Raw genomic sequence first — 26,161 nt, forward strand, 5'->3', positions numbered from 1 at the left:
TAATAGGTGACCTAATTAATAATTTTTCATTTATATGAGTGTAAAGGTGATTGAGGTGGATGCAGAAATTAAAAGTCCTTAACATTACTGAGTACACCAGGTGAGGTGTATGGTAGGATGAACTTAATTAGGGAAAACATAATTGGATTTAGTTAAGGAATTTTTGAGAGCATACGAAAGAAATCTATGAGACATACGTTGACCTAGGAAAAGGTTATGATAGGATTTGTAGATTCTTTGGACGAAAGAAAAATGCCTGAAAATATGTTGAAGAGGGAGACAAGGATGTTTTATGTATCCATTACCATCCAATATGTTCATGGGTGCAGTGATGAGAGCATTTAAAAAAAAAGGAAGGATGGTGCAGTGCAAAGCTGTGTGATAAGAAAAGGCTTAGTAAGTGGGGTGTGGAGTGGCTGATGTTTTCAGGTAATGCTTTGTTAATAATGGGTATTGTAGACCAAGCGCCCGTTTCTGACCACTGACATCCTAGCCTATGCAGCTCTCCTTCGATATTTGCGGGCGAGCTTTCCATCCCCTTTTCAGCTCGATATAGTAGAGACTGATAAAAGAGTTTGAAAGCATATACAAGAGAAAGAAGTTAAAATCGAATGATGGGTAAGTTTTTAGGGTTAATAGAAACCATGAAGGTTGAATAAAGAATATTGATATAGATTATATAAAAATTTGAGGTTGGTTCATTCAGGTATTTAGGAGTAGATGTAAAAATGAAGGTAGGATAAGAGGTGAGGCACCGAATAGGTGACGCTAAAGATTTGAAAGAGAGGTCTTCGAAAGTCAGATATATAATGTATGAAGGGGCTGTTGAGCTAACTCCTTTTTATGGAAGTGAAGTTTGGATGTTAATGTAAATGAATAAAAAAAAATTTTAAACTTGAAAATGAATAGAGTAGTTTGTAGAGAGTAATAGTGAATATGTTTGAGGATGGAATATGTGGAGTTATGAAGAGGTGGTAAAAAAGGGAAGTGTAGATGGAAGATGAATGAGTGTTTTTTAATGTTTGGTCATGTGGAGAGGATGGAGTGTAATAGGATGGCAAAAGGAGAAAATCGTTGTTGGAAGAATGAGGAAAGGATAAGTGAGGAAGAGCTCGACAGACTGAAACTGAGAGGACAATATTGAAGAAGTGAGAAAACTCATGTCAGCTTGAGGTGAATGGCAGTGAGTGTAGAGACTGGATGTGCTGCTGATAAGCTTTCAGCTTCGGTATGAAACGGCTTTTGTTGTGGGAGATTTGATTTACCAGTTGAAGGATGAACGTGTACAATGGTTCTTGTTATAAGCCGTTTGCACTGTCAGGATGATTCATGCACATTAATGGAAAGGCGTTTGTAGCAGTCGTTTTGCTTTTCCTTTGTAGTTAGCCCTGTTAGTGTAGTTAATTTACAGGCATATAGTGTAGTTAATTTACAGGCATATACACGCACACATGCATACATTTTATATAATATATATATATATATATATATATATATATATATATATATATATATATATATATATATATATGAAATTTTTTATCACACCGTGATTTACTGTATATACAATCATGAAGCTACAAATGTCGCTTAACATCAAATTCCCGCTACCTCGGGAATATCTCCGATGGAGAATTATCCCCTTCGGTGATAATTCTCCATCGGACATATTCCCGAGGTAGCGTGAATTTGATATTAAGCGCTAAGATTATATTTTTAATCAAATGGATCTGCCAAATCCGCATTTTTTATGAAATAACTGTTGGTATTGCAGATGCTTTTTATTCAGGTAGGTAGTGTTCATGTTATTTTCTGTATCCGTGTAAAAATACTGAAGAAGAGATCGCTGAATATTAACAAGATATTTAAACATTGCGAGCCTCAGCTATAAACAGCTTGAATGTTGCAATTACAATAGAGGACTGTTCTTAGATGATTCGAACCAAAGACGTCAACAGGGTATAACAATGGTGTTTTTATTCGTCAGCAGCCTTTGTTTATGGAAAACAGGCATTGTTGTGATGGGGACGTGCAGTGTATTGTCTCTTAGGTATGTTTGTTTGATATACTTTCAGCTGCTTTTGCCGTCGTGGTAAATTTAGTTGACGAATTGTTAATAAACACACCCACACATGTATGGTTATGTGTGTATATGCTACACACACATATATATATATATATATATATATATATGTATACATTATATATATGTATATATATATGATATAGTATATATATATATATATATATATATATATATATATATATATATATATATATATATATATATATATATATATATATATATATATATATATATATTGTGTGTGTGCGTACCTGCCTGGATTAAGGATGTAACGTATGCACACAAGTAATACCAACCTCATGAATTTTCCGAGTGATGTTTGTAAGAAACCAAAGCCTCAATACCGAAGTAAGAGAGAAAGATAAAAGGTTTGATTCTGGATGTTAGAGTTGTTCAATTTTTATGGAAACGCGTGTGTTGCTGGGACTTACTCTCGATTGAAACTCCAAATTAATGCTGTAACATATCTTTCCGTTGCTAAATACATCTCATAATGATGATATTCCCTTGTCAAGGTGTGGTTATATTTTTAATATTCTTGTAGCCTGTGTGTACATCTGCATGACAATTCTTATTCTCCAGTTAGTGTGAACTTTCAATCTCTGATACCCACTCTGGGGTTTAACATAGTTTATATGCTCATGTAACAGTGGCTGTGCTTTTGTTATGCTGTGGGTATACCCATTTATGTCATGCACTAGTAATTTACGACAAAAACGATGTCCATAGATAGGTTAGGCTAAGAGCATGTCCTTGTGCGATAACACTTAGCACTACCTTTTTTAGGCAAAGAATGTGTCCGTGATTGCCATGAAGATCACATAGAGTAAGATACTGGGGAGACAGTCAGGTATGGAGCGAATTTATTTCGTTATGTGTTTTTATAACAAAGGAACATTATTATTATTATTATTATTATTATATTATTATTATTATTAGTAGTAGTAGTAGTAGTAGTAGTAGTTGAATGTAGAATTATTAGTAGAATGGTCCTTATGGAGATCACCGATTATATATCGACTTGAATCACGATCTTTCACGTAAACGAATTTCTTGAGGCTGTTCGAGTTTTATGAAGAAACGTGACGGTGTAATTAAAATTAAAATGGCTAAGAAAGAAACGATACAAAGTTAAAGTTTAAGCATATTGCACTTATGGTACTCTGCATTCTTTAGGATTGCTGTGCCTTAAGAAGTATATATTCATCGTCCAAACATTTTATTTTATCATTGTATTTGCAAGCAATTTGATGCCGGCAAGAGCACTATCTATCGCTGTCGCTTCGGGCATGTGAAAAGAGTAAACAAAGAAAGTCACGTGTAGAGCCTGGATCCGTTTAAAACTTTTCAACCTAGTCAGTTTCCAATGATTGGCAAGTCACTCGTAGCGAAAAATCTCTGTCATAAAGATTAAATGTAGTAGATCCTAAGGGTAGGCCCCCACTGCAGCAAAACGTAAGAGCAACACACGTCGTAAATTTGTTTAAAAATCACAAGCGTCGAATACTAGTCAACCACTAATTGGCAGTCCTATCTAGTGCTTCCTCCGAAAGGTGGGGAGTGCTGTCTGTGCACCGCAAGTGGTATACTGTGGGCATTTGTAAAGGGTTGTTTGCAGCCTCCCTTCGGTCCCCCAGCTGCTCCCACGTTTAACCTTTTACTTGACCTCCATTCCCGCTTCCTTCCTTCCTTCCAACTTGCTGTCCAACCCTACCAACTATTACTTCTTAGCGCAGCTGTGGGGATTTCTCCCAGTCTGTCTTTTACCAGTTTTATTAATTTTTGCGGAGAGAGAATAATGTGTTGAGTCCTCATCCGTGGTGCAAAGGATGTCATGAATAGCACATCAGTCAAGAACGCAGTAGTGTTTCCATTATTAGTATTGTGGGCTTTGATGCGTTTGATTTTACACTCTCATGAAAGTGATGTGCCTTGCTTTCTAGCAGAACCTCGTAGTAAAATATGTTCGACTCTTTACGTGAATTCTTTGACATCCATTTAAATCAATTGGTCTTTTTATTTTTATTTATTTTTTTTTGAGATTCAGCTTGTGAGAGAGAGAGAGAGAGAGAGAGAGAGAGAGAGAGAGAGAGAGAGAGAGAGCTCAGTGTAACACGTTTGCTAGGCAGTTGTTTGAGTATTACAGTAAGCTTTACCAATTTAACTGAGAAATCATGCACTTTTTCATAATAAAAAAAGAAAGGATAAACTCTTGTCTTTCGTAAAAATTCGTAAAAAACCTGTCAAGAAACAAGGAAATAAATCAGCAAATATGACAAACTCTTTGTAGACGAACATTTCCATTTCGACTGTGCTATTTACCTTGTCCTTTTTCTCCCTCAGGGTAAAAAATGTCTGCCAAAGCCATTCGGGAGGTGACTGGGAAGGCCTTGTTGAACAAGCACATGCCCTCTTCTGTGTGTGCAGAATGTCGCTTCGCCTCCGTCGATGAAAATACCAAGTGGACCGAATTGGTTAACGAACACCCATGGCTCCAGACAGAGGTGAGGTCATAAAACGCAGTGTTTATCTGCATATATTCCTGTTGGCAGCAGTTACAATCTGTAGGTGATAAATTCGACGGTTACTCTTGGTCAGGGCTTTGAGACTATTCGTGATGTTATCAGGATCAGGACTTTATATCTTAACCCCTTCTTATATTGCCGTTGTTATTGACGGCATGTGTCTGTTAATAATATAAATAGCATACCTTGCAGACTATCTCAGGAGTCCACTCCTTGTAAGTGTTAAAGTGAACTCGATCAAACACCACCAAGCTTTTTGGTTTCCATAAATTCTGGAACCTTTTCATTTTGGTGCCTGAGTATAGCTAATTAAAACCATCAATGGGAAGCCTCCTGAATCATTTTTTAAATTATCACTTTTTCTGTTTTGCTAATTCCCAGACCCACCCCTTCCCTTTCCCAGTTTTCTCACGTTGCCTTCGGCCAGGGATAGATGAAGTCATTGTTTTTATGTCCCCGCAAACATTAAAAAATAAGAGTGGAACAACGGGTTACATTTAATTTCTAATTGAAGATTGAGAAATTTCACTGAGCCAGTCACGATTACAAGCAGTGAATTTTACGCTAACGCCATCAGGATTGCTAGTAACAGCTTTTTAAATCTAGCTAAACCACTCTTCCTTGTGTTATAGGGTTTTTTTTTTCGTGGGGTGATGCTCTCCACTGAAATTTATCAGTGGAAACTTTCATATGTTTATTTATACTGTTATGTAAGTAATTTCTGTTTTAGTTTCTATTAAATCTAGGCCGTTACTGTATATGGTTACTTTGCTGTATCTTGGCACGTTTCAACTCTCAGTTCAGAAATATAGGCTATCAGGGAAGTGATTTGGTTACTGGTTCTCAGTTGGCTGAAGGTTTAGTCGTTCGGGTAATATAGTTTTTCACTCTCTTGCCTCTCAGTTGTTTTGACGCAGTTTTCTTTCTTCGTAAGTCTGTATTCCTGTAAAGACTCGACTAAGCACACAGTGACTCATAGGTCTATTTTTCAGGAATACTCTGGGGGCGAACGTAAGGTCTAAACTCCTTGGGGGAACTATGGGCTATGGTTATAGGATTCAGGGAGATAGATTGATTGAGTAATTTATGGAAGACTTTTGGCCCATAACAACAGTGGGCATTGATGCCTATATTATTTAGTTAACGTAATGTTAAAATGTTAAAATTCCAGACCATTAAGAAATTGAAACAAAGTAAAATGCGAATAATGTTCTGTAATGATAATCAGATTGGCCTTTGCCCTTTCTACGATTTCAGCTTTCGCAGGAGATTTGTTACTTGTGCACGTCTTTTGGTTGTCATCGTCTCACATAGTTCCCTAGATTCTGGTCATGAAGTTCTTATGATTGGTCTTGATTTCAGTGCTGTTTTCAGCAGTTAATCTTAAGGTATATGCGAGTTGGAGAGCATTTCTTAATTAGTATTAAATGTATAACTTGACAGATCGCGAAGAATTCCATGTGTTGGCTATAGGAATATTGTCTTTGATATTCTTCAGGGTAGTGGTTTTGGTCCACTACTATTTATTTGTATTGCATATGCACGGTATGCAGTTTGCACTTGAAAACAAGCGTGTTTCTTTTGCAGATGACTTCGTTCTATTTGCATCGATCTCATATCTTCCCCATAGGGGTTTAGTGCCGTCAGTGCACCTCACGCGGTGCCCTGTAGGCATTACTTAAGGTTCCTTGCAGTGTCCCTGCGGCTCCTAGCTGCAGCCGCTTTCATGCCTTTCACTGAACCTGCGTTCATATTCTCTTTCTTCCATGTTGCTATCCACCCTCTCCTAACAATTGTTTCATAGTGCAACTGCGAGGTTTTCCTCCTGTTACACCATTCAAACCTTTGTACATTGAATTTCTCTTTTAGCGCTGAATGACTTCACAGTTCCCAGCGTTAGGCCTTTGGCCTGAAATTCAGTATTCCTTCGATCTCCTGGGTATAGACCTGTGGTTTCTGAATCTCTTAAGAGATTTACTAAACTAGTGCATGGTGCTCATTATGGGGGATAAGTTAGCCCTAACAGTGCTGTCGGTACGACTGTTAGTAGGTCGAGAACAGTGTAACTCTTTACGCAGATATTTTCTTTGGAATTACGTCTTTCGCTATATGTAACTCTTTTAGAAGTGTCATTCTCAACGTTGAATATGCTTTTGAGGGAGACAGTAGATCTTGAGTTTCACATTGATTAAATCGGCATTTAGAGAAAGGTTGAAGAATTTTGGAGATTTCTATCACGAGTAAATGATTTTATTTATTATCCGATGATTTGAGTAGTGCTCCGCTGTTTAGCCTTTAGCGGCTGACTTGCATCTCAAATTATTAAACAAAAACTTAAGCTAAGTTATTTTTTTATTCCTGATTTTAGCTTTTGATTCTCGCCCGTCATCGTGCATGACATATGAAATATTTCAAATCTCTTATCCTGTGCAATGGGATCCTCCCAGACTACACCATGCGCCACATGGTACTCGACATAAAGGTCATTCTAACAATCTCGCCTTTTTTTTTTTAGTGAGTTTCAGTACCGCATAATTTTCTTGAAGTGTTATACCAGCTATAACCAGTTATGGAATGGTCTTCCAAGTTACGTAGTTGAATCATAGGAACTTCCGAAGTTGAAACTGGCTGCTTTTTTTTTTTTATTGAGCAGGTGCACTTGTCTCATTTCATAGTTTATTCGTTCTGCCTTACATGATTTTATTATTATTTCTCTTAGATCATTTATTCTTTACTTTATCTATTTTATCGCCATGGACCGCTTTCCCTGCTGGAGCCCTTTGGCTTGTAGCATTCTCCTTTTCCAAATATGGTGGGATCATAGTTAAAAATAATATATAATAATAATATTATTATTCAGAAGATGAACCGTATTGATATGGAACAGGCCTACAGGGGCCGTGAACTTGAAATTAGAGCTTCCAAAGAATATAAAGTAATATAAAACCCTGTAGGGCATTTTGTCGCTGACTGGATCCAGGTATAAGCAGTCCCCTGAATTGCGGGTTTTGTGAATATCTTCCTCTTTTGGTGTCATGAGAAAACTCCCGCCTCTGCTTCCACTATAAATGTTCTGCTTATAAGTTGTTGGAGTTCTTCATTGGCCGGATCGGTATCGTTCTCGACTAGCATTCTGCTGGACCCGTGTTCGATTCCCCGACCGGCCAGTGAAGAAATAGAGGAATTTATTTCTGGTGATAGAAATTCATTTCTCGTTATAATGTGGTTCGGATTTCACAATAAGCTGTAGGTCCCGTTGCTAGGTAACCAGTTGGTTCATAGCCACGTAAAATAAATCTAATCCTTCGGGCCAGCCCTAGGAGAGCTGTAAATCAGCTCAGTGGTCTGGTTAAACTAAGGTATATTTTTAACTTATAAGTTGTTGGGGAGCCGTTTGGCGTGGAGTTGAATTATAACCTCTTGCCGTAATCTTTATAAATATTCTTCATTTAGTTAAATTAGCTGATTAACAGGGCTGGCCCGAAGGATTAGATTTATTTTACGTGGCTAAGAACCAATTGGTTACCTAGCAACGGGACATACAGCTAATTGTGGAATCCGAACCACATTATAGCGAGAAGTGAATTTCTATCACCAAAATAAATTCCTCTAATTTTTCATTTAGCCTGTTCTTGGACATTACTCCTTTGTCATTTTTAACCGTTTGTTAATTTTGCATTTTATATTAATTATGTGTAGGCCAGGTTTGGACATCCGGCTTCCCGCTCCATCAGTCTTGTCGTAAATGAAAAAAACAGCAAGACCCTGGAGAAAGTGTAAATGTAAGACGTACACTTTAGTTATTAGTTTGGCATTCTCTCTCTCTCTCTCTCTCTCTCTCTCTCTCTCTCTCTCTCTCTCTCTCTCTCTCTCTCTCTGATGTGCCTAAATTCGCCTAGGTTGTTGAGGTGGACAGTACCTTATGCTGGGATTTTTTCCCACCTCATCTGAGACTTGATAGTTCTGGTGTAAATGTAGTGTTAATTTTTTGTTTCTGCTTTTCCCGATTTTTTTTCTTTATTCATTTGGTGAAGATCTTGTAAATGAATTTATGGAAATTTTCGTTTTTATAGGTTTCTATGTCATCAAAAGGGAATTATATAGGAATGAATTTAAGTGTTAAGTGTCATGGTAGCTGATAAGAATATCACTGCTTTGTGTAAAATCTTGAAAAGCATTTATGATTATTTTGGAAATATATAATGTCTTTAGTGATGTTTTAGAAAATATATGATGTATTCGATGAAGTACGGATTTCAGATATATGTCGGAAGTGATTTTAAACAGGAGACGATCCCATTTATATTGCTTGAGATGACTGAATCCGCCAAGCATCCGCTAACGTGTCAGTGTTGCCTGGGTGTTAGGTCAACAACCTGTCGAGTGTCTCACCGAACTCGCTCAGTCGTTCCAGCTCCCACGTGAAGTCCACGTGAGCTGCTTTGCTGGAATTGCATCTGCATTACACCGAAGCCTATCATAAACACACGTAGGCGACTTATCGCTCATACTTTACAAACAGGTTGAAAACAAGTCATCGGGCGTAAGTGGAGAACGAACCGTTGGCAGATGCTGGGTAATCGTACAAATCACTAATTAGAACTACCAAAAAGTCGCCGACTTGTATTTAACCTGTTTGTGATGTGAGTGCGTGAGTTGCTGACGTGTGTTTAAGACACGTTTTACTGCAGTGTGGACGCATCCTTAAGCAGTGGATCTGAATATAGAATAAATGAATAAAAACAACAATGATGTGTAGTCATGTTTTTGAAATATATTTAGCTTTATTTGAATTCTTTTGAGATTAACACAATGATTTCTGGTTTGAAGCAAAATTTTATACGTTTTCTAATGATATTTATTGTCTTATCAATAGTCTTTATGATCTTTGTTATATGTAGTTTCGATAATGTGGCTGATTATTTTCAGGAAATTTACTTTGATATTTGTACACTTAATTTAGGCGCTCGTTATTACTTTTACTTAAAAGTAATGTAACCAGAAACAGAGTCACATTTCAAGACTGTCAGTGGGCTCCGAAGGATTTGTTTTCATATGACAGGGAAAAATCGGGGGAAGGTAAAGTTGGAGAAGCTGAACAGATAAGCAAGAAGTGACCAAAGGGAACGAATGAAAAGTAATAGGCAGAAAGCAATGCATATGAAAACAAAGGGGTACTGGAAAGAACCTATAGATGAATTAGCTAAGAAGGTTATGATTTCCAGATTATTGTTCATTTTATTGTAAGCCAATGAAACGATAATATCAAAGTAAAATTAACTGTCTTAGTGATTAGGTAATTTAAACTAAAGTATTCATTTTTGTAAGTAGGGAAGCATTTTGTTTTGGGGAGGAGGAAAGTAAAATCTTAAATATCCTCTGGGAATAATGCAAGGCTTTTCGATAGAATACAAAAGCTCTGCTTTTAAGTGATATTAAATATTCCACTGATAAATACAGGAAAAAGATTTTCCAAGAATAATTACTTAAACTTTTCAGTGGAAACAAAGACCTATTCTCCCTTATTGGAAACAAGCTTTCATTCGCTCAATTAGACTTGGAACTATCTTATTTTCTTACTGGAACCTAGAACGTTTTTTATTTTTTCATTTACAGTTAAAATCTTACTTTATTCACCATTTTTTTTTTTTTGCTGCTGAAACATGATGTTTTTTCTCACCTGTTTACAACAACTTTTTCTATCTTCATTTGTGAAGGTGTAGCTAAACCCGATTTCTCTGTTCATTTTAATCAATTACAGCTAAATTCCTCCTTTTTCCCCCTTTTTTCCTTTGCAACTAGTAAATAAAACTTATCTTTTCTCATTTTCTTTATCACATCTATACCCTCATATCTTCCTCATTTTCTCAGCTGCAGCTAACCCCATTTCTTTCCTCATATTGTTTATTGCAACTAAACCCTTTTTTTCTTTTTTCCTCTTTCTTTCCTCATATTGTTTATTGCAACTAAACCCTCATTTTCCCTCATTTTCTCAGCTGCAACTAAACCCATTCCTTTCCTCATATTGCTTATTGCAACTAAACCCTCATTTTTTCCTCATTTTCTTAGCTGCAACTAAACCCATTTCTTTCCTCGTATTCTTTTTTGCAACCAAACCCTCATTTCTTCCTCGTTTTCTCAGCTGCAACTAAACCCATTCCTTTCTTCATGTTCTTTATTGCAACTAAACCCACATTTTTTCCTCATTTTATTAACTGCAACTAAACCCATTCCTTTCCTTATATTCTTTATTGCAACTAAACCAGAATTTTTTCCTCATTTTCTCAACTGCAACTAAACCCATTTCTTTCCTCTTATTCTTTATTACAACCAAACCTCATTTCTTCCTCGTTTTCTCAACTGCAACTAAACCCATTCCTTTTCTCATACTCGTTATTGCAACTAAACCCATTTCTCTCCTCATATTCCTTATTATAACTGTTCCGCAACCTGTTTCTTTCTCCTGTTCAGAATTGCCAATAAACCTCTCTTTGTTTGTTTGGCCTTTTGCAGAAATTGGTGGTGAAGCCGGACCAACTCATCAAGAGGAGAGGCAAGTTGGGCTTGATCAAAGTGGGTGCTGATTTCGCCGGCGTTCAGGCATGGGTGGACGAGCGCATGAACAAGGATCAGAAGGTAGAGTCAGTTTTATTTATTGTTTTCAGTGGGGACTGACTGATGCTGCCACCAGAACTCAGTGATCAATACCCGTGGTGCCAGTTTGTTATGAACTCTGTCACTCGATGTGCTTTGTCTGAGGTGGTAGTGTGGGATTAATGAGTTAAACTTGTTATCGCAGAGGTGAGGGCTAAGTTGCTTAAAAATTGGATGTGACGGTAGGAAGGTATAAGGATTTTTGTAGTTATAATGGAATAAAAAACAACGGAAATACAGGAGTAGAAGATTGAAGGAGATATTTGCCATTTCAAAATTGATGACGTTTGAGTAGCCTACTGGCATTTATGTTTTGTCAAAGGTCCTTTATTTTTTTTATGACTTTCTTGCCTATTTGGTGATTTCTCTTTCATTCAAGTTCCTCTCTATGTAATATATCATAAAAAACATTAACGGAGTAGGGATTATTTCAGTAATAAAATTTCAACATTTGGGATTTCCCAAGCATTTTTAATACTCGTTCATTATCTCGGTCAATACCGGCAGTCAAGGTTCTGTCTTTCTCACTGTCTCGCTCTGCCCAGCTGGCACTCGCCCAACCAGCTAATCAGGTGGTTGTGCTCTTGCCACTCCATCTCTTTTGCTCCTTCAATCAGGGGTTCTCTTTTTTTTTTTTTTTTTTTGTGCCAGCATTTATTACATTTGATTCCCCCCCCCCAGACTCCCCCATTTAGTTACCACGATACTCTTCCTCCAGTTCTCTCTCTCTCTCTCTCTCTCTCTCTCTCTCTCTCTCTCTCTCTCTCTAGCATTTATTACATTTAATTCCCAGACTCCCCATTTAGTTACCACGATACTCTTCCTCTCTCTCTCTCTCTCTCTCTCTCTCTCTCTCTCTCTCTCTCTCTCTCTCTCTCTCTCTCTCTCTCTCTCTCCTGGTCGGAATCTTTGAAATGGATTCAGGCATGTGAAGGGCTATGTATTTTTAGATTATTGCATCGCGCGTCAAGATGATTTGCAAGGAATTCGTCAGCACTCACAATGCAGATATTTGTGCATATCAGGTAAAACATAATTAGTAGCAAAAGTGTTATAACATTAGAAAATATCTGTCAGCGTTGATCGTGATGATTAAAGTTTAAATATCAGTTTAATGTAAAATCAGCAGCAAATAGATTAAACAGAATTAAAGTGATCTTTAATTTCATCTTTAGTCACTTTTATCTTCAGAAATAGTAAAAAACGAAAATCACCTGAAAATGCTATATAAAGCATGGAATTGGGTACCTGCTAGTCTGACAGTAGTTGTAAGTCGTTGCTAGGGCAGAGACTGGTATGGGTCTAACGACATCATCCCGAAGGGCACACTAAGAATCGGAATAGCAACACCTGCAGGCATAACTTCAAGGGTAAAATGCGTCTAATTGTTTTTGTCTGTCAGAAGGAGGGATGGGTTTGCAATACCACCTGAAGAAGCAGAAGAAAGACAACTCTGGGAAGAACATTTTTTGAGGTCATGAGTAAAAGAAGTGAAGGGGATAATTTCAAAGATATAACAAGCTGAAGAAAAAAAGTATATCTTAGTTTATCCAGACCACTGAGCTGATTAACAGCTCTCCTAGAGAGGGCTGGTCCGAAGGATTAGATCTATTTTACGTGACTAAGAACCAGTTGGTTACATAGCAACGGGACCTACAGCTTATTGTGGAATCCGAACCACATTATAGCGAGAAATGAATTTCTATAACCAGAAATAAATTCCTCTTATTCTTCATTGACCGGTCGGAGATTCGAACTCGCGGCCAACAGAGTGGTAGCTGAGAACGGAACCCGCTCGCCCAACGAGGAACTATATAACAAGCTGAAGAAGACCGGAATGTGCTTGTAAATGAATTCACTAGTTTTGAAGTGGAATTAGTAATAAAGAAATTTAGGGGGATGGAAAGTGCCTGGATGTGATGGAATCACTACAGACATGATATTAGCTGGAAATGAAATGACACCTCAACTACCAAAGAAAAGTGACCTGACTGAGTGTGGTGACTGCAGAGGCATTTCGCTTACGTCAGTTGTAATTTAATATTTAGCATGTTCATTCTAAGTTTAGATCAAACATTCGTGCCAAGAAATTGTGCAGCGGTGCACAGAAACTGATTATCCAGTTTTGATGGTTTTATTTAATTACAAGAAGGCATTTGACAGTGTCCACCAATATTATGGAAGCTTTGCATCTGTATGTGTTTCCATTAAATATACAATGCTAATTGAAAATGCCCATACACGAAACTAGTTCAGAGTTATATTGATGGAATGTTGTCAAGTTGTCACCTCTGCTGCTTTCCCTTCTAATGAATTTTATTTAAAAGAATGGTCAGAGATGGTAGAGAATATTTATATTTCAGTATCAATAGAAACTTGACAGAATACGCAGCTGATGCTGTGGTAATCGGCAAAACATTGTATGATTTACGAAGCTTGATTAATAGAATATCATATACACTGAGAGATGAGTTTTAAGATATATCCAAGAAAAACAGAAATAATGAGGACAGAGTATGCGCAAAGAGTTAAAATAACAATAGATGGAGAGAGGATTAATTTTGCGTTCCGCACAATTACTGAGAAATTTTTAACGCCCGTGTTTCAGTGCTCAACTCTACGCATCGAGACTTTCAAATAGAACAAGAATAGTTGAACTGAAAATCTCAATCTCATGGTACCCCTTAATTGTATTTATGCTTATGTATGTGTATATATATATATATATATATATATATATATATATATATATATATATATATATATATATATATATATATATATATATATATATATATATAATGATAGATTAGATATATATGCAGTAATTTTACTACAGTCCGTAACGTCTCGTGTTTGGCATCATGCCCTGGGGTGCTATGGTAGCTTGCTGGGGAAACAGTGATTGGCCGAACAAAGGACGAATGCCAAGAATAATTAGGTGCTGATAAGTAAATAAGTGACCTAATGTTTTCTCTCTCTCTCTCTCTCTCTCTCTCTCTCTCTCTCTCTCTTTTACTTTAGCAAATTCACTTCTTCAATTCAGTGTAGCGAGATTATTCCTCAAATCACTTGCTATTTATTATTAATTCTCTCCTCCTCAGTAACCTCATAATATTTAATGAATTTAGCGAGGATGTTACAACATTACCGAATTTAACCGTAGGTTATAGTACTTACTGATTTAGCGATGCCTGTATACTTTCATTGACTTTATAACAGCGGAATAGTTTTTTTAATTCAACGGGAACCTGTGAATGATGTTGATTTCAAAGGGAGTAACAGTATGTGTAGAAGTAACTTGAGATGCTTTATAAGAAATACTTATAAGATTAAACTGAAGTAGTTTACCTTATCTGATGACGTGATGTAACCCCATTTGATCATTCGTTTCATTCAGTGAATGTGTAATTCGTCGCTACATCTGTCTCTCCTTAATCCTCTAATTTGTATTTGCGTAATTGGCTTAATACTGATAGATTTATACTGGTAGCCACAATGACGTCTTTAATTTCTCGATTTCCTTTCATATTTTGGGTAAAAATGCGACTGTCAAATATATATATATATATATATATATATATATATATATATATATATATATATATATATATATATATATATATATGGAGCTATTTTTAATGTCTGATCATGCTTGCACACACAAACGCACAAACACACACACACACACACACACACACATACATATATATATATATATATATATATATATATATATATATATATTTATTATATGTATGTATGTACAGTATGTATAAAGGGGATATTTCCAAGCCTTTTGTTGAATAGTTTTTTGCACTTCGCAAGCGTTATAACGGTTTTTTCTTCAATTAATTTTATAACCGAGTTATTTTAAACGTGTTCCACTAAGTCCATGTATTCTGTCATGAACTGTTGGTGGCTCTGACTCATGGTGTATTGCTTCTCAGGTTTGATGAAATTCAATTGCTCATTAGATGCTAATTGCCCAGCCCTGAATATTCAAGAGAAGCATTACTTGCTCTCTCTCTCTCTCTCTCTCTCTCTCTCTCTCTCTCTCTCTCTCTCTCTCTCTCTCTCTTCTTAGCCACGTAAAATAAGTCTAATCCTTCGGGCCAGCCCTAGGAGAGCTGTCAATCAGCTCAGTGGTCTGGTAAAACTAATATAAACTTAACTTTAACTCACTCTCGTAGTTTTGTGTGACCAGTCTTATTTTCCTTTGGCTGTATATGGAAAAATATAAAAAGAATGAAATAAATATCGTGTGTGATAACCCATTACTGAAACACAGCCTAACAAAAGATGGGCATAAAATAGACCCAAGTATTTAAACTGCAAGGGCTTTTTATAACCATGCAGGAAAAAGATAGGTGTTTGTTAGTGGCAAGAGTCATGCTGATGTTTTATTTTTTTTTATCAGGGATTTACCAAATTTAGCATCCACAAAAAAAAATAGCTGTATGTTAGGGGATTGTGGGATTAGATGCCTTTTGAAATGAAAACAACTGCAACAGCAGCAAGTCAGAACACGGTAAATATTTAATTATCACATTTCGGGATGGAATTGACATATTTGCACCATGGTATATTTCATTTAAGAATGGTGTTTTGCCATGATGCTCTTAAAAAGAGATCAGCATAAATTTTAGTAAATGAAAAGTTTAAATTCATAATGCTTGTCTTTCTTTAGGCTGAAAATTTTGTATGTAAGTAGAAATGTCGTTTTGAGGCACAGTTTATAATACATTATGGTACATTTCTCTCTCTCTCTCTCTCTCTCTCTCTCTCTCTCTCTCTCTCTCTCTCTCTCTCTCTCTCTCCTCAGTCAGTAACCAACATCTTTCTTATCTACGCTTTATCTTTCCTTATCTCTAGAGGTGTGAACTGTTTTGATAATCTCCAGAACCTCTTTGTATAACCTTCCCGGATTTTTTGAACCACTTTTATCAGATCCTTATCATGTCAAATAGTTTGTTCATCGATCGATACATTACTGTGCAGCGATAATGATGGTGTATTGGCGGCTTCGGATTTTTATTTTGATTCTGCTACCTTTTTAGTTTCTGTAAAAGAAAACTATTCAGATGGCTATTTGTTTGTCCGTCCGCACTTTTTCTGTCCGCCCTCAGATCTTAAAAACTACTGAGGCTAGAGGGTTGCAAATCGTTATGTTGATCATCCACCCTCCAATCATCAAACTACCAGATTGCAGCCCTCTAGCCTGAGTAGTTTTTATTTTACATAAGGTTAAAGTTAGCCTTGATCGTGCGTCTGGCACCGATATAGGTGCCAATATCACAGACCAACGCCGGGCCGTCGCTGAAAGTTTCATGGACCGTGGCTGAGAGTTTCATACAGCATTATACGCTCTACAGAAAACCCGATTGCGCTGAAGAAACTTCGGCGCATTTTTTACTTTTTTTTTTTATTATATCTTATGCGCCATTTTTTTTTTCATTTAATTTTACATGATACTTTTGATTTACTTTTACGTTATTCGTATATGGCCCCAGATATAGTTTTGGTTGTAGTTTTGTTTGAATGACATATATATTTATATATATATATATATATATATATATATATATATATATATATATATATATATATATATACATATATATATATATACATACATACATATACATATACATACATACATATATATATATATATATATATTTACTTATTATAGCGTATATGTACAAACCAGGTGGAGTCGAGACTGTTATGTCACCGTTGTTGAGAGTGCAGGTGACCGACGACCGTTCATGAATTCCTTTGTCTCTCACGTCCAGTTTTGAGCCCTTTATCCCTCTTTGTTGTTTCCTTCCAGTTTTAAATGGGGCACTGCGACAGATTTAGCACAGGTGGGAGCTGGCGCTTTGAATATAATTTCAACTCGGTTTGGAAAACTATTTGCGTTACATTTCCACAGTTATATTTGGGATAAAGATTATGGGATTGGGGTTGGCTGGGGGAACGTGCCTATTGTAGAAGGGTTGGGGTTGGGGTTGAGAGATTCTCCCTTGGGGTAATCCCTTCCTGGCCACTAAACCTTTCCTGTTTTCCCCCCGGTCATTTCCCCTACGAAGAATTTCGTGTTAGTTACTTTTATAATTTCAGTAGTATTGATGTTTCAAGTGCTTACGCCAGGTTCTTGTGAATGCTAACTCACACAGTCAGGTAGTTACGTTGCGGTTAGAGGACTATAGTGGTTAACAAACAGGAGGTAGAAAGGCTTAGGGCTACGGTCTCATTCCTTCGTTTACAGAAGTTAAATTGATGATGATGATGATGATGATGATGACTGCGACCCTTCTATCAACAGAAATTCCCTTCAGATAACATAAATGAAAATATATTATTTCCGATATACATATTGGATATTAAAGGACGTTTGTAGCTTTCTGATTGTATATGAATCATATGATGTGCTAAATAGTCATATATATATATATATATATATATATATATATATATATATATATATATATATATATATATACTTATGTATATTGTCGTGTGGTGTGTGTTTCATGCAGTCGTGAGAGAGGGAGAAAACAGACCAAAGACCAATTCTATCCCAAATCCTAAAAAAAAAAATGAGAAGAGGAAAAAAGATATATAAAACATTTCAGCTAATTTTTGTGTATTTAAAAAATTTGGACCCGAATAAACAACACAGAATCTCTCTCTCTCTCTCTCTCTCTCTCTCTCTCTCTCTTTACACAAGCATCCTGGAATAAAAGATAAAGGAGTTTCCGGTTGTATCGGTAGCCGTAGCAGCATCAAGGAGGAGACAGACAACTCAGGTAGCGAGAGAGCGCGGCATTTCCGCTAGAGGAGCCACGTGGTTTAGCCCAAGGTCTGAAGGATAACTTTGATGTTTTGCTTTTGCCGAAGCAGCGATGGACGTGGCCGTCCTTCTTCACTCCTTATCACGGCGATATTTTAGGTGAAATCTTATCTTTCATTCCTCCTTCACGTGCTATGATTTAACCGTTACTGTCGAGTGACTGAGGCTTTGTAGTTACGTATCTGTTAAATGTTATGTAGTTCCTCGTTAGGCGAGTCGTTAGAGTTGTGGGCTGGCACTCGCTAGGTCCGAGTTCGAGTCTCCGGCCGTCTAATGAAGAATTAGAGGAATTTATTTCTGGTCATAGAAATTCATTTCTCGCTATAAGCTGTAGGTCCCGTTGCTAAGTAACCAATTGGTTTTTAGCCACGGAAAATAAGTCTAATCCAGCGGGCCAGCCCTAGGAGAGCTGTTAATCAGCTCAGTGGTCTGGTTAAACTGAGGAACTGTCTTATGTTATAAAGAATATAAGAAAATACTACAGCGATTAGTTTATTTGTAATGTGGCCCTGTTCATATTTCCACTGTACATTGGACTAGTCTCTATCCGTCGCCTACTAAGTGTTTTGATGACTTATTTATATCATCCATTTCATTTTTTCCACTTGACTGATAACCTGCTTTTGAAGATTATCACATCACCTTCCGTAAAGTTAAATTATAATTCTCTCTCTCTCTCTCTCTCTCTCTCTCTCTCTCTCTCTCTCTCTCTCTCTCTCTCAGGAATACAAGCTGATGACCGAGTAGCCTAGTTGCTTCTTTGCGCCTTGTGATCAGTACTCAAACAGTTGGATTTATGGATGTGGGGTGTATGTATGTATGTATGTATGTATGTAGTATAAGCATTTTAGTATAATTTTCACGTACTTTATATTTCACGCAGGCTACAGCGTAAGAGTTATGTTTTATAATGGAGGTCTCCTCCTAAGTAAAAAGTCGTTGTCCTCTTTTTGTTATATTTCAGCAGATCTTTAAGTGAGAGAAAGGTTATCTTTATATAGCATTTATTGGCAAGGTTTCAACTAAAATGAAAGCGTGAGTTTTTATCTTATCATTGCGGTTCACATTTTGCAGATGCCTTTTCATTCTTATACAGACACACACACACGGAATATACTTCGTGTGTGTCATTATTCTGTTCCCTTTCCATTCGGTGTTATGTTTGCCCACAAAGGCTCCGGTGTTTGTTCATGTCCTCCGTGTTTGACTCTGCCAAAGTGTGTTTGCATCGCCATTTTCTCTCTTTTGGTGGTTGAGTTTTGCCTTATTTGCTAGCGTCTGGAATTGTTTGTTGAAGAGCATTGAATTCACCTGTTTTAGTTTATGGAAAGAAAATACAGATGACCTGTCTTAGGTTTTAGCCATTTTACGAATATTTGACGTCACAAGTTTTACGTGAAGTCGTTTCTTAGAAATAAACATATTAAAAGACGACTATGCATGCATTCATCACCAGTGGTGTGTGTGTGTGAGAGAGAGAGAGAGAGAGAGAGAGAGAGAGAGAGAGAGAGAGAGAGAGAGAGAGAGAGAGAGAGAGAGAGCATATTAATTGTATATTTATATGTGTGTGTTTGTATGTATGTATGTATGTATATGTATATATATATTATATATATAAATTATATATACAGAATATATATGTATGATATACAAAAGTTATAAATATATGTTGGATGAATGAATAAATTAGAATATTATAGCCTATATATATATATATATATATATATATATATATATATATATATATATATATATATATATATATATATATATATATATATATATATATATATATATATATATATATATATATAGAGGCTAATTTATTCATTCATCCAATATATATTTATAACTTTTGTTTTTGCTGAGTCTAGTAATGTGGGTGGCCAAGAATTGGGCACATTTTTGGCACTCGCTGAGATTTTTCAGATTCCTTCTTTTGTAAAGGTTCATTAGGTCATAGGTATGTAGAGAGAGAGAGAGAGAGAGAGAGAGAGAGAGAGAGAGAGAGAGAGAGAGAGAGAGAGAGAGAGGGAATAGATGTATTTAAATTCAAAGTGTATATATATATATATGTGTGTGTGTATGTACTGTTTGTATGTATATATATAATGAACGTTGGTTCCTGCGCTAGTTTATTCATATCGCGCTACATCATCGTCATTAATGTTTAATGTTCTTAGCAGGGCCACTCATTCGGAACATACCCTGAAGGTCGTCTGCTTGCCAAGTAATCCCCACTGAAGAAAATGCACATTTGGCCAATTTGTAAAGAAGCAGAGCGTTTTTATAATTATGCTGAAAAACGGAACTGGTACAAAAAAATAAGAATTAGTTATTCATCAGCTGATAAATGAATCGAATAAATTTTGGGGAAGCGGACATGATGTTTCAGGGTGTCACATCTTCCGAACTTTTGGATGTCATCATTTAACTTTTGTAGCAGTTTGCAGTAAAATATAAAAGTGTTTCTTGAACTTGGCAGTATGACATATACTGTATACGCACCTTATAAAAGCGTGGAATCTGAAACCGAGTGTAACTAGAGTGGGACAGCGACATGACAGGAGAAATTTCCCAATAAAATATAGGTAATTGGTAACTACTCTAACAAGATTACGATATCTAAGTCCTAGACTAATACAAGTGACTACCAGAAATGGCTATATTTTGAAATGCATTTGTGGTCGTTGGTTCTGATTTTAATTGCAGCAATGTCATCTGTACAAGATGCAGGTTCAGCATCTTAATGTTGTAATGTCTCAGGTATCTTGTTAATATTTTTGTAATGTTCGGTTTGGCTGCTTCAACAGGAAGGTAAACGGTATTTATCTTCTTGTCACATTGCATTCTGCTGCTGTAGTTTCATTTCATTACGTAATCAGGCAGCCCTTGTGCAGAATTTATTTCAAGTTGCATGATGACTAGGAGTAGGTCTCTACGCGCAAGAAACGCCAAAACTTGTTAAACTCAAGACCTAGTTTTTGTAGGTGTACGAATCTGCTGCTCAGCGCTGCTCCGTCGGTTAGTGGTTAGCGGGAAGTACTGTCTTACTCTCCTTGTGGAGCTCCCCATGATAGGAAAACGGCATATCATTAAAATGTATACGAAGTACGTAATTCTCATATAATCTCCCTTTATAGTGGTGTAAAGAGATCTTTCAGTATACATATCTGGCAGTTTAATTTATGATATTTATATTTTTCACACGAAGATCTAATGAGTGATGTTAGTATGATGTGTGTAGGTTCGGTCGGGGTCACTGAAAACTTTGAAATACACATTGGATAAGATTCATGAAAATTCCTTTTTCGTCTGGATGGTAGAGTTAAGGCTTCACTCTTGATTCTCTCCTTGTAATTGTCTCAAGTGTTCAGACTTTATAATCTGCATAGTCGCAGCGTATAACCTTATTAAGTCAGCGTGTTTTTAATGCTAAAGAAATCACAATAGTCGAAACCTGTCTGGCCAGCAGCAATAGATCCCCTCTCCCTAATCACACCTCTTAGCCACGTAAAATAAGTCTAATCCTTCGGGCCAGCCCTAGGAGAGCTGTTAGTCAGCTCAGTCGTCTGGTTAAACTAAGATACACTTAACTTTTTCACACACACACACACTGTAATATATATATATATATATATATATATATATATATATATATATATATATATATATATATATATATCAACTACTATAGACCAGCAAACGATTCCTACATATATATTATATATATATATATATATATATATATATATATATATATATATATATATATATATATATATATATATATATATATATATATATATATATATATATATATATATATATATATATCAACTATTTACATATACCATAAACGATTCCTACACACATTTACATATATATATATATATATATATATATATATATATACATATGTGTGTGTGTGTGTGTGTGTGTTATATATGTTTGTGTGTGTATAATGAATATTAAAAGTTAAGTAATGTTGAAGCAATTGAAATCAGAATATCAAAGAATAAAAGTCCACTGGAGCGTGAGATGCACTGGCGGCGTGTTTTACCCTTTTTCCCGTCTCCTGCCTCAGACTGCTGTTACCGGCGTCTGGTGGCGACCTTCAAAATGTCGTTGGGGAGACGTTTGTTGCACCAAAGCTTTAACCGAGAGCTTTTATTTTAAAAGCTAGAGGAAAACACTTTCATTTTGCAACAAACTGACTCACGTACAGTGGACAAAATCTTTTTGTTCTTTGTTTTACTTGACAGGGAATTTTTTTTCAGGAGTTTTTAACAGAAAACATCCTTTGAATTGTAGAAAATTTTTAAAAATATATGAACTTTATGAATCTATTTATTCTTTAAAATGTGATTTTAAAGAAATCAAAATAAATGGCATTGTTTTTATTAGTAGTTAATGCCTTTGAAATGTATATACATTTTTTTCCAAGTTGTATAAGAACTTTCTTCAATTTCAAGCAACTTTCTGTTTACAATTTTATTTTTTATATTCGCATGACCATGTCTCATTCAAAAAGGAAATTTTAAAAATTTTGCGCTGATTAATTAAAATGAAAGAAAACATCGCCAGTGGAGAGAGAGAGAGAGAGAGAGAGAGAGAGAGAGAGAGAGAGAGAGAGAGAGAGAGAGAGAGAGAGAGAGAGAGAGCGTATTGATTGTTTAATAGCAAACAGTAAAATATGCTGATCATGAAACCCAAGAGCTAAATTTGAAAACTCAATATTTTTTTAAACATGATTGATTATTCTTAAAAATATTATATAAGGCAATGATTGATTATTGATAAGTGAATATAAAAAGTATTTGAGTTTTTTCTGTTATATTTTCGTATAGGAATAAGTTCTTTGATATGCTTATTATTGCAAGTGGTCAGTTACAAGCTGATAATTGTAAACAGGTAAGGTATATTCAAATTTTAAATGAAAGTCTCTTGAAGTACCCATAATACTGTAGGGCCAAAGAGGACCTTGGTTTTTTTTTTTTTTTTTTTTTTTTAGTGTTCTCGCCGTAATTCTATAAGAAAACCAATTAAACAGCGGTTTACATCAAAGGTCGAGGTTCTTCATGCGTATCTTCAATTCCATGCCAATAAAAGCTGATTTGAAGGAGCTTACACTTTTGTCTAAGTTAGTCGTTTTTATTTCTTATTGGTTGGATTTTTTCTCCTTTGACTCTTAGGATTCTTTTCCCCCAGTACAGAATGATTGATTGAGATGTAGGAACCGTTTCATTACCTGTGACACCATAATTCGAAGCAAAGGTCGGCGTGGACGTGTTAGGTGATTTGGGGACGTCCTTTCTCTGCTGAATGATGTGGAATTCTTCTCTCCGTAGTAGGGGGTTAGTGCCGTCAGTGCTCCTCATGCAGTGCAATGTAGGCATTACTTAAGGATCTTTGCAGCGTCCCTACGGCCCCTAGCTGCAACCGCTTTCATTCCTTTTACTGTACCTCCGTTCATATTCTCTTTCTTCCATCTGACTTACTCTCCTATCAGTTGATTCTTAGTGCAACTGCGAGGTTTTCCCCTGTTACACCTTTCAAACTTTTACTGTCAATTTCCGTTTCAGCGCTGAATGGCCTTAGTTGCCCCAGTGCTTGGCATGTATGCCTAAAATCTATAAATCAGTCAGTCAGTCTCCAAATTTCTGTTTTCTCTGGTTTTCATGACTTTTGCCGCGCACTTTTTTCCTTCCACATTCCTCTCTCGTTTCTTTTGAGCTTGGGAACACCTAACGTCATTGTATTGCCCGTCCCACGGCCTTCGTATAAGTGAAGCAACGACAGCGATACCGTGAGTCACGACCTTCATGAAGTGTTCTGACGTAGGCTCCTTTTTTGACTTACGGTTGGTTAAACTCGATTGGCATTGCTAATGAGGAAAGCCAAGTGTCTCTCTCCACAGTGCCATGTTGGCACTTTCCCTTTCAAGTGTCGGAGAGAGAGAGAGAGAGAGAGAGAGAGAGAGAGAGAGAGAGAGAGAGAGAGAGAGAGAGAGAGATGTGGCCGGGGTTCAGACTGAACTGGCACTGAATAAAATTGGTCTCCCACGCGAGCCAGGCATTCACATTCGAAGCTGGTGTTTTTGTTTTTTCCTTTCTCAAAGTTATCAGTTCATATTTCGTGTAATCGTTGCTACTTAGGAATCTCTCTCTCTCTCTCTCTCTCTCTCTCTCTCTCTCTCTCTCTCTCTCTCTCTCTCTCTCTCTCGTATTTATGATTCCGAGGAAATACACGTTCACGTGTGCGTATCAATGTTTATATGTGTGTAGGTATGGATCGCATGTTTTTCCTCGTGAAAGGAGCTGAAGATACAATCTTACAAAGTCATTATAAACAGAGTAAATGGTGTTGTTAGTTATACCTCACTGACCAGGGGACTAGAGCTCGAAGTCGGACGAGGAAGGGGAGATATTGGCCGGTTCCGTTAGATCCCATTGTGACACTTGACTGGAGCACTGAATTACCTGTTGAGTCGACCGTGGTGCGGAAATGCTAACCGCTAACAGGCTCATCTTAGATAAGTTATCGAGAATTGAAGCCTAATACTATATAGATCCGACTCTCAGAGTATAATTATGCAAGAAATATATATATATATATATATATATATATATATATATATATATATATATATATATATAATAATAATATAAGACCAGGAAGAACATTCTTTATTTTGCTGATTTATTATATTCATTTTATTGTAATTTCATTGATTCTCATCCTTGTCGGTTTTTCAGCCTGATGGTGAGGTTTTATACATACATAATAAAGAATGTTCTTCCTGGTCTTGGCATCTATCATCAAGCTAAGATTTCAAGTAGCAATTACAGACTGTATATATATATACATATACATACTTAATTGTACAGTGTGTACATGTAGAATTGTGTACATGTGTCTGAGAAAAAAAAAAAGTCATATACCTGCTTTTGGTTCCGGTTCTCCAGGGAGGCAAGTGACCTAAAGAATTGGAACTGGACAAGTTGCTCTCTCTCTCTCTCTCTCTCTCTCTCTCTCTCTCTCTCTCTCTCTCTCTCTCCTAGTGATATCAGTCGGCATTAATTTTAATTTTTGCCAAATAAGGCACAGGGGTTGGTAAACTTAGTGTGTCGACTGATATATGCATGTGAGCTTTCTCGTGTTGGCCTGTTTGAGTAGAGTGAGAGAGAAGCAGTCGGCTAGACTTGCAAATAATTATACAGCCTTAAACAGCGACCAAGATTACAGATGAACTGATGCAAGGAACAAGAACCCAAGGGATTAATACTCGTTACTCGTTTAAGAGCAGGTGCACGCCAGATGTTCTACCATCGTAGGGGATGGAAAGAGACAGTTTCAGCAGTAAAATGATGCAGACGTATATTATAGCATTTTCCATTTTCATATTTACAAACACGGAAGTTGGTCAGTTGTTCCGAGTACTTGTAAGCGTTCCGTATTGATAGGGAACGGAATACTTGTATGTTTTTAAGGCAACAGTATGTTAGGCGACGTAAGTCAGTCTAGATCTCCGACTTCACTATAAAAGTCAAAGACCCATTAATATTCACAAGGAAACGATGAGAGCTAAATTTACGTAAAGAAACCAGAGCATCGATAGTTTTCCGAAGGATGTCATATGCAAAACTTTGCACTTAAGCTAGTTGTATTTTTGTATATGGTACTATTACTTCATTTATCATCACTTACGGTCTGTGATAATTTAATTCTCGATGTTTTTGTGTAGAATTATTATTCATAATCGTAGAAATGTTTCAAAACAAACAGGATTATTCTTATAAATAAATGATTGGACTACATGTTGGGCAATAATAGACGAGAATATATGAAGTTCTACTGCCAAATTGTTCATTTAATATGATAAAAACTTAGCTCCCTTTATGATGCACTATATATCAAATTGCAGGGTCCATGGTAGCCAATAATTTCTTGTAAAATTTTAGTGGCTATACTACATTTCTTGAGCAGTTAGGTTGTTCGACTGAGGTTTCTTTATTTTTTGAAATTATATTTCTT

At 36.3% G+C, this 26,161-nt stretch overlaps 1 protein-coding gene across 8 annotated transcripts in view; it reads left to right on the forward strand.

Moving 5' to 3' along the window:
• Nucleotides 1–26,161, forward strand: part of ATPCL (ATP-citrate synthase) — a 122,614-nt gene that overhangs the window by 16,869 nt on the left and 79,584 nt on the right. For all 8 annotated transcript variants that reach the window (XM_067128324.1, XM_067128348.1, XM_067128329.1 and 5 more), the window contains exons 2-3: nt 4,430–4,590; nt 11,125–11,247. In XM_067128324.1, coding sequence (XP_066984425.1) covers nt 4,438–4,590; nt 11,125–11,247 — 276 coding nt within the window. In that variant the 5' untranslated portion in view covers nt 4,430–4,437. The remainder of the gene's footprint in view (nt 1–4,429; nt 4,591–11,124; nt 11,248–26,161) is intronic.

Source organism: Macrobrachium rosenbergii, chromosome 3 (genome assembly GCF_040412425.1).
Source record: "Macrobrachium rosenbergii isolate ZJJX-2024 chromosome 3, ASM4041242v1, whole genome shotgun sequence".
NCBI classification, from domain to species: domain Eukaryota; kingdom Metazoa; phylum Arthropoda; class Malacostraca; order Decapoda; family Palaemonidae; genus Macrobrachium; species Macrobrachium rosenbergii.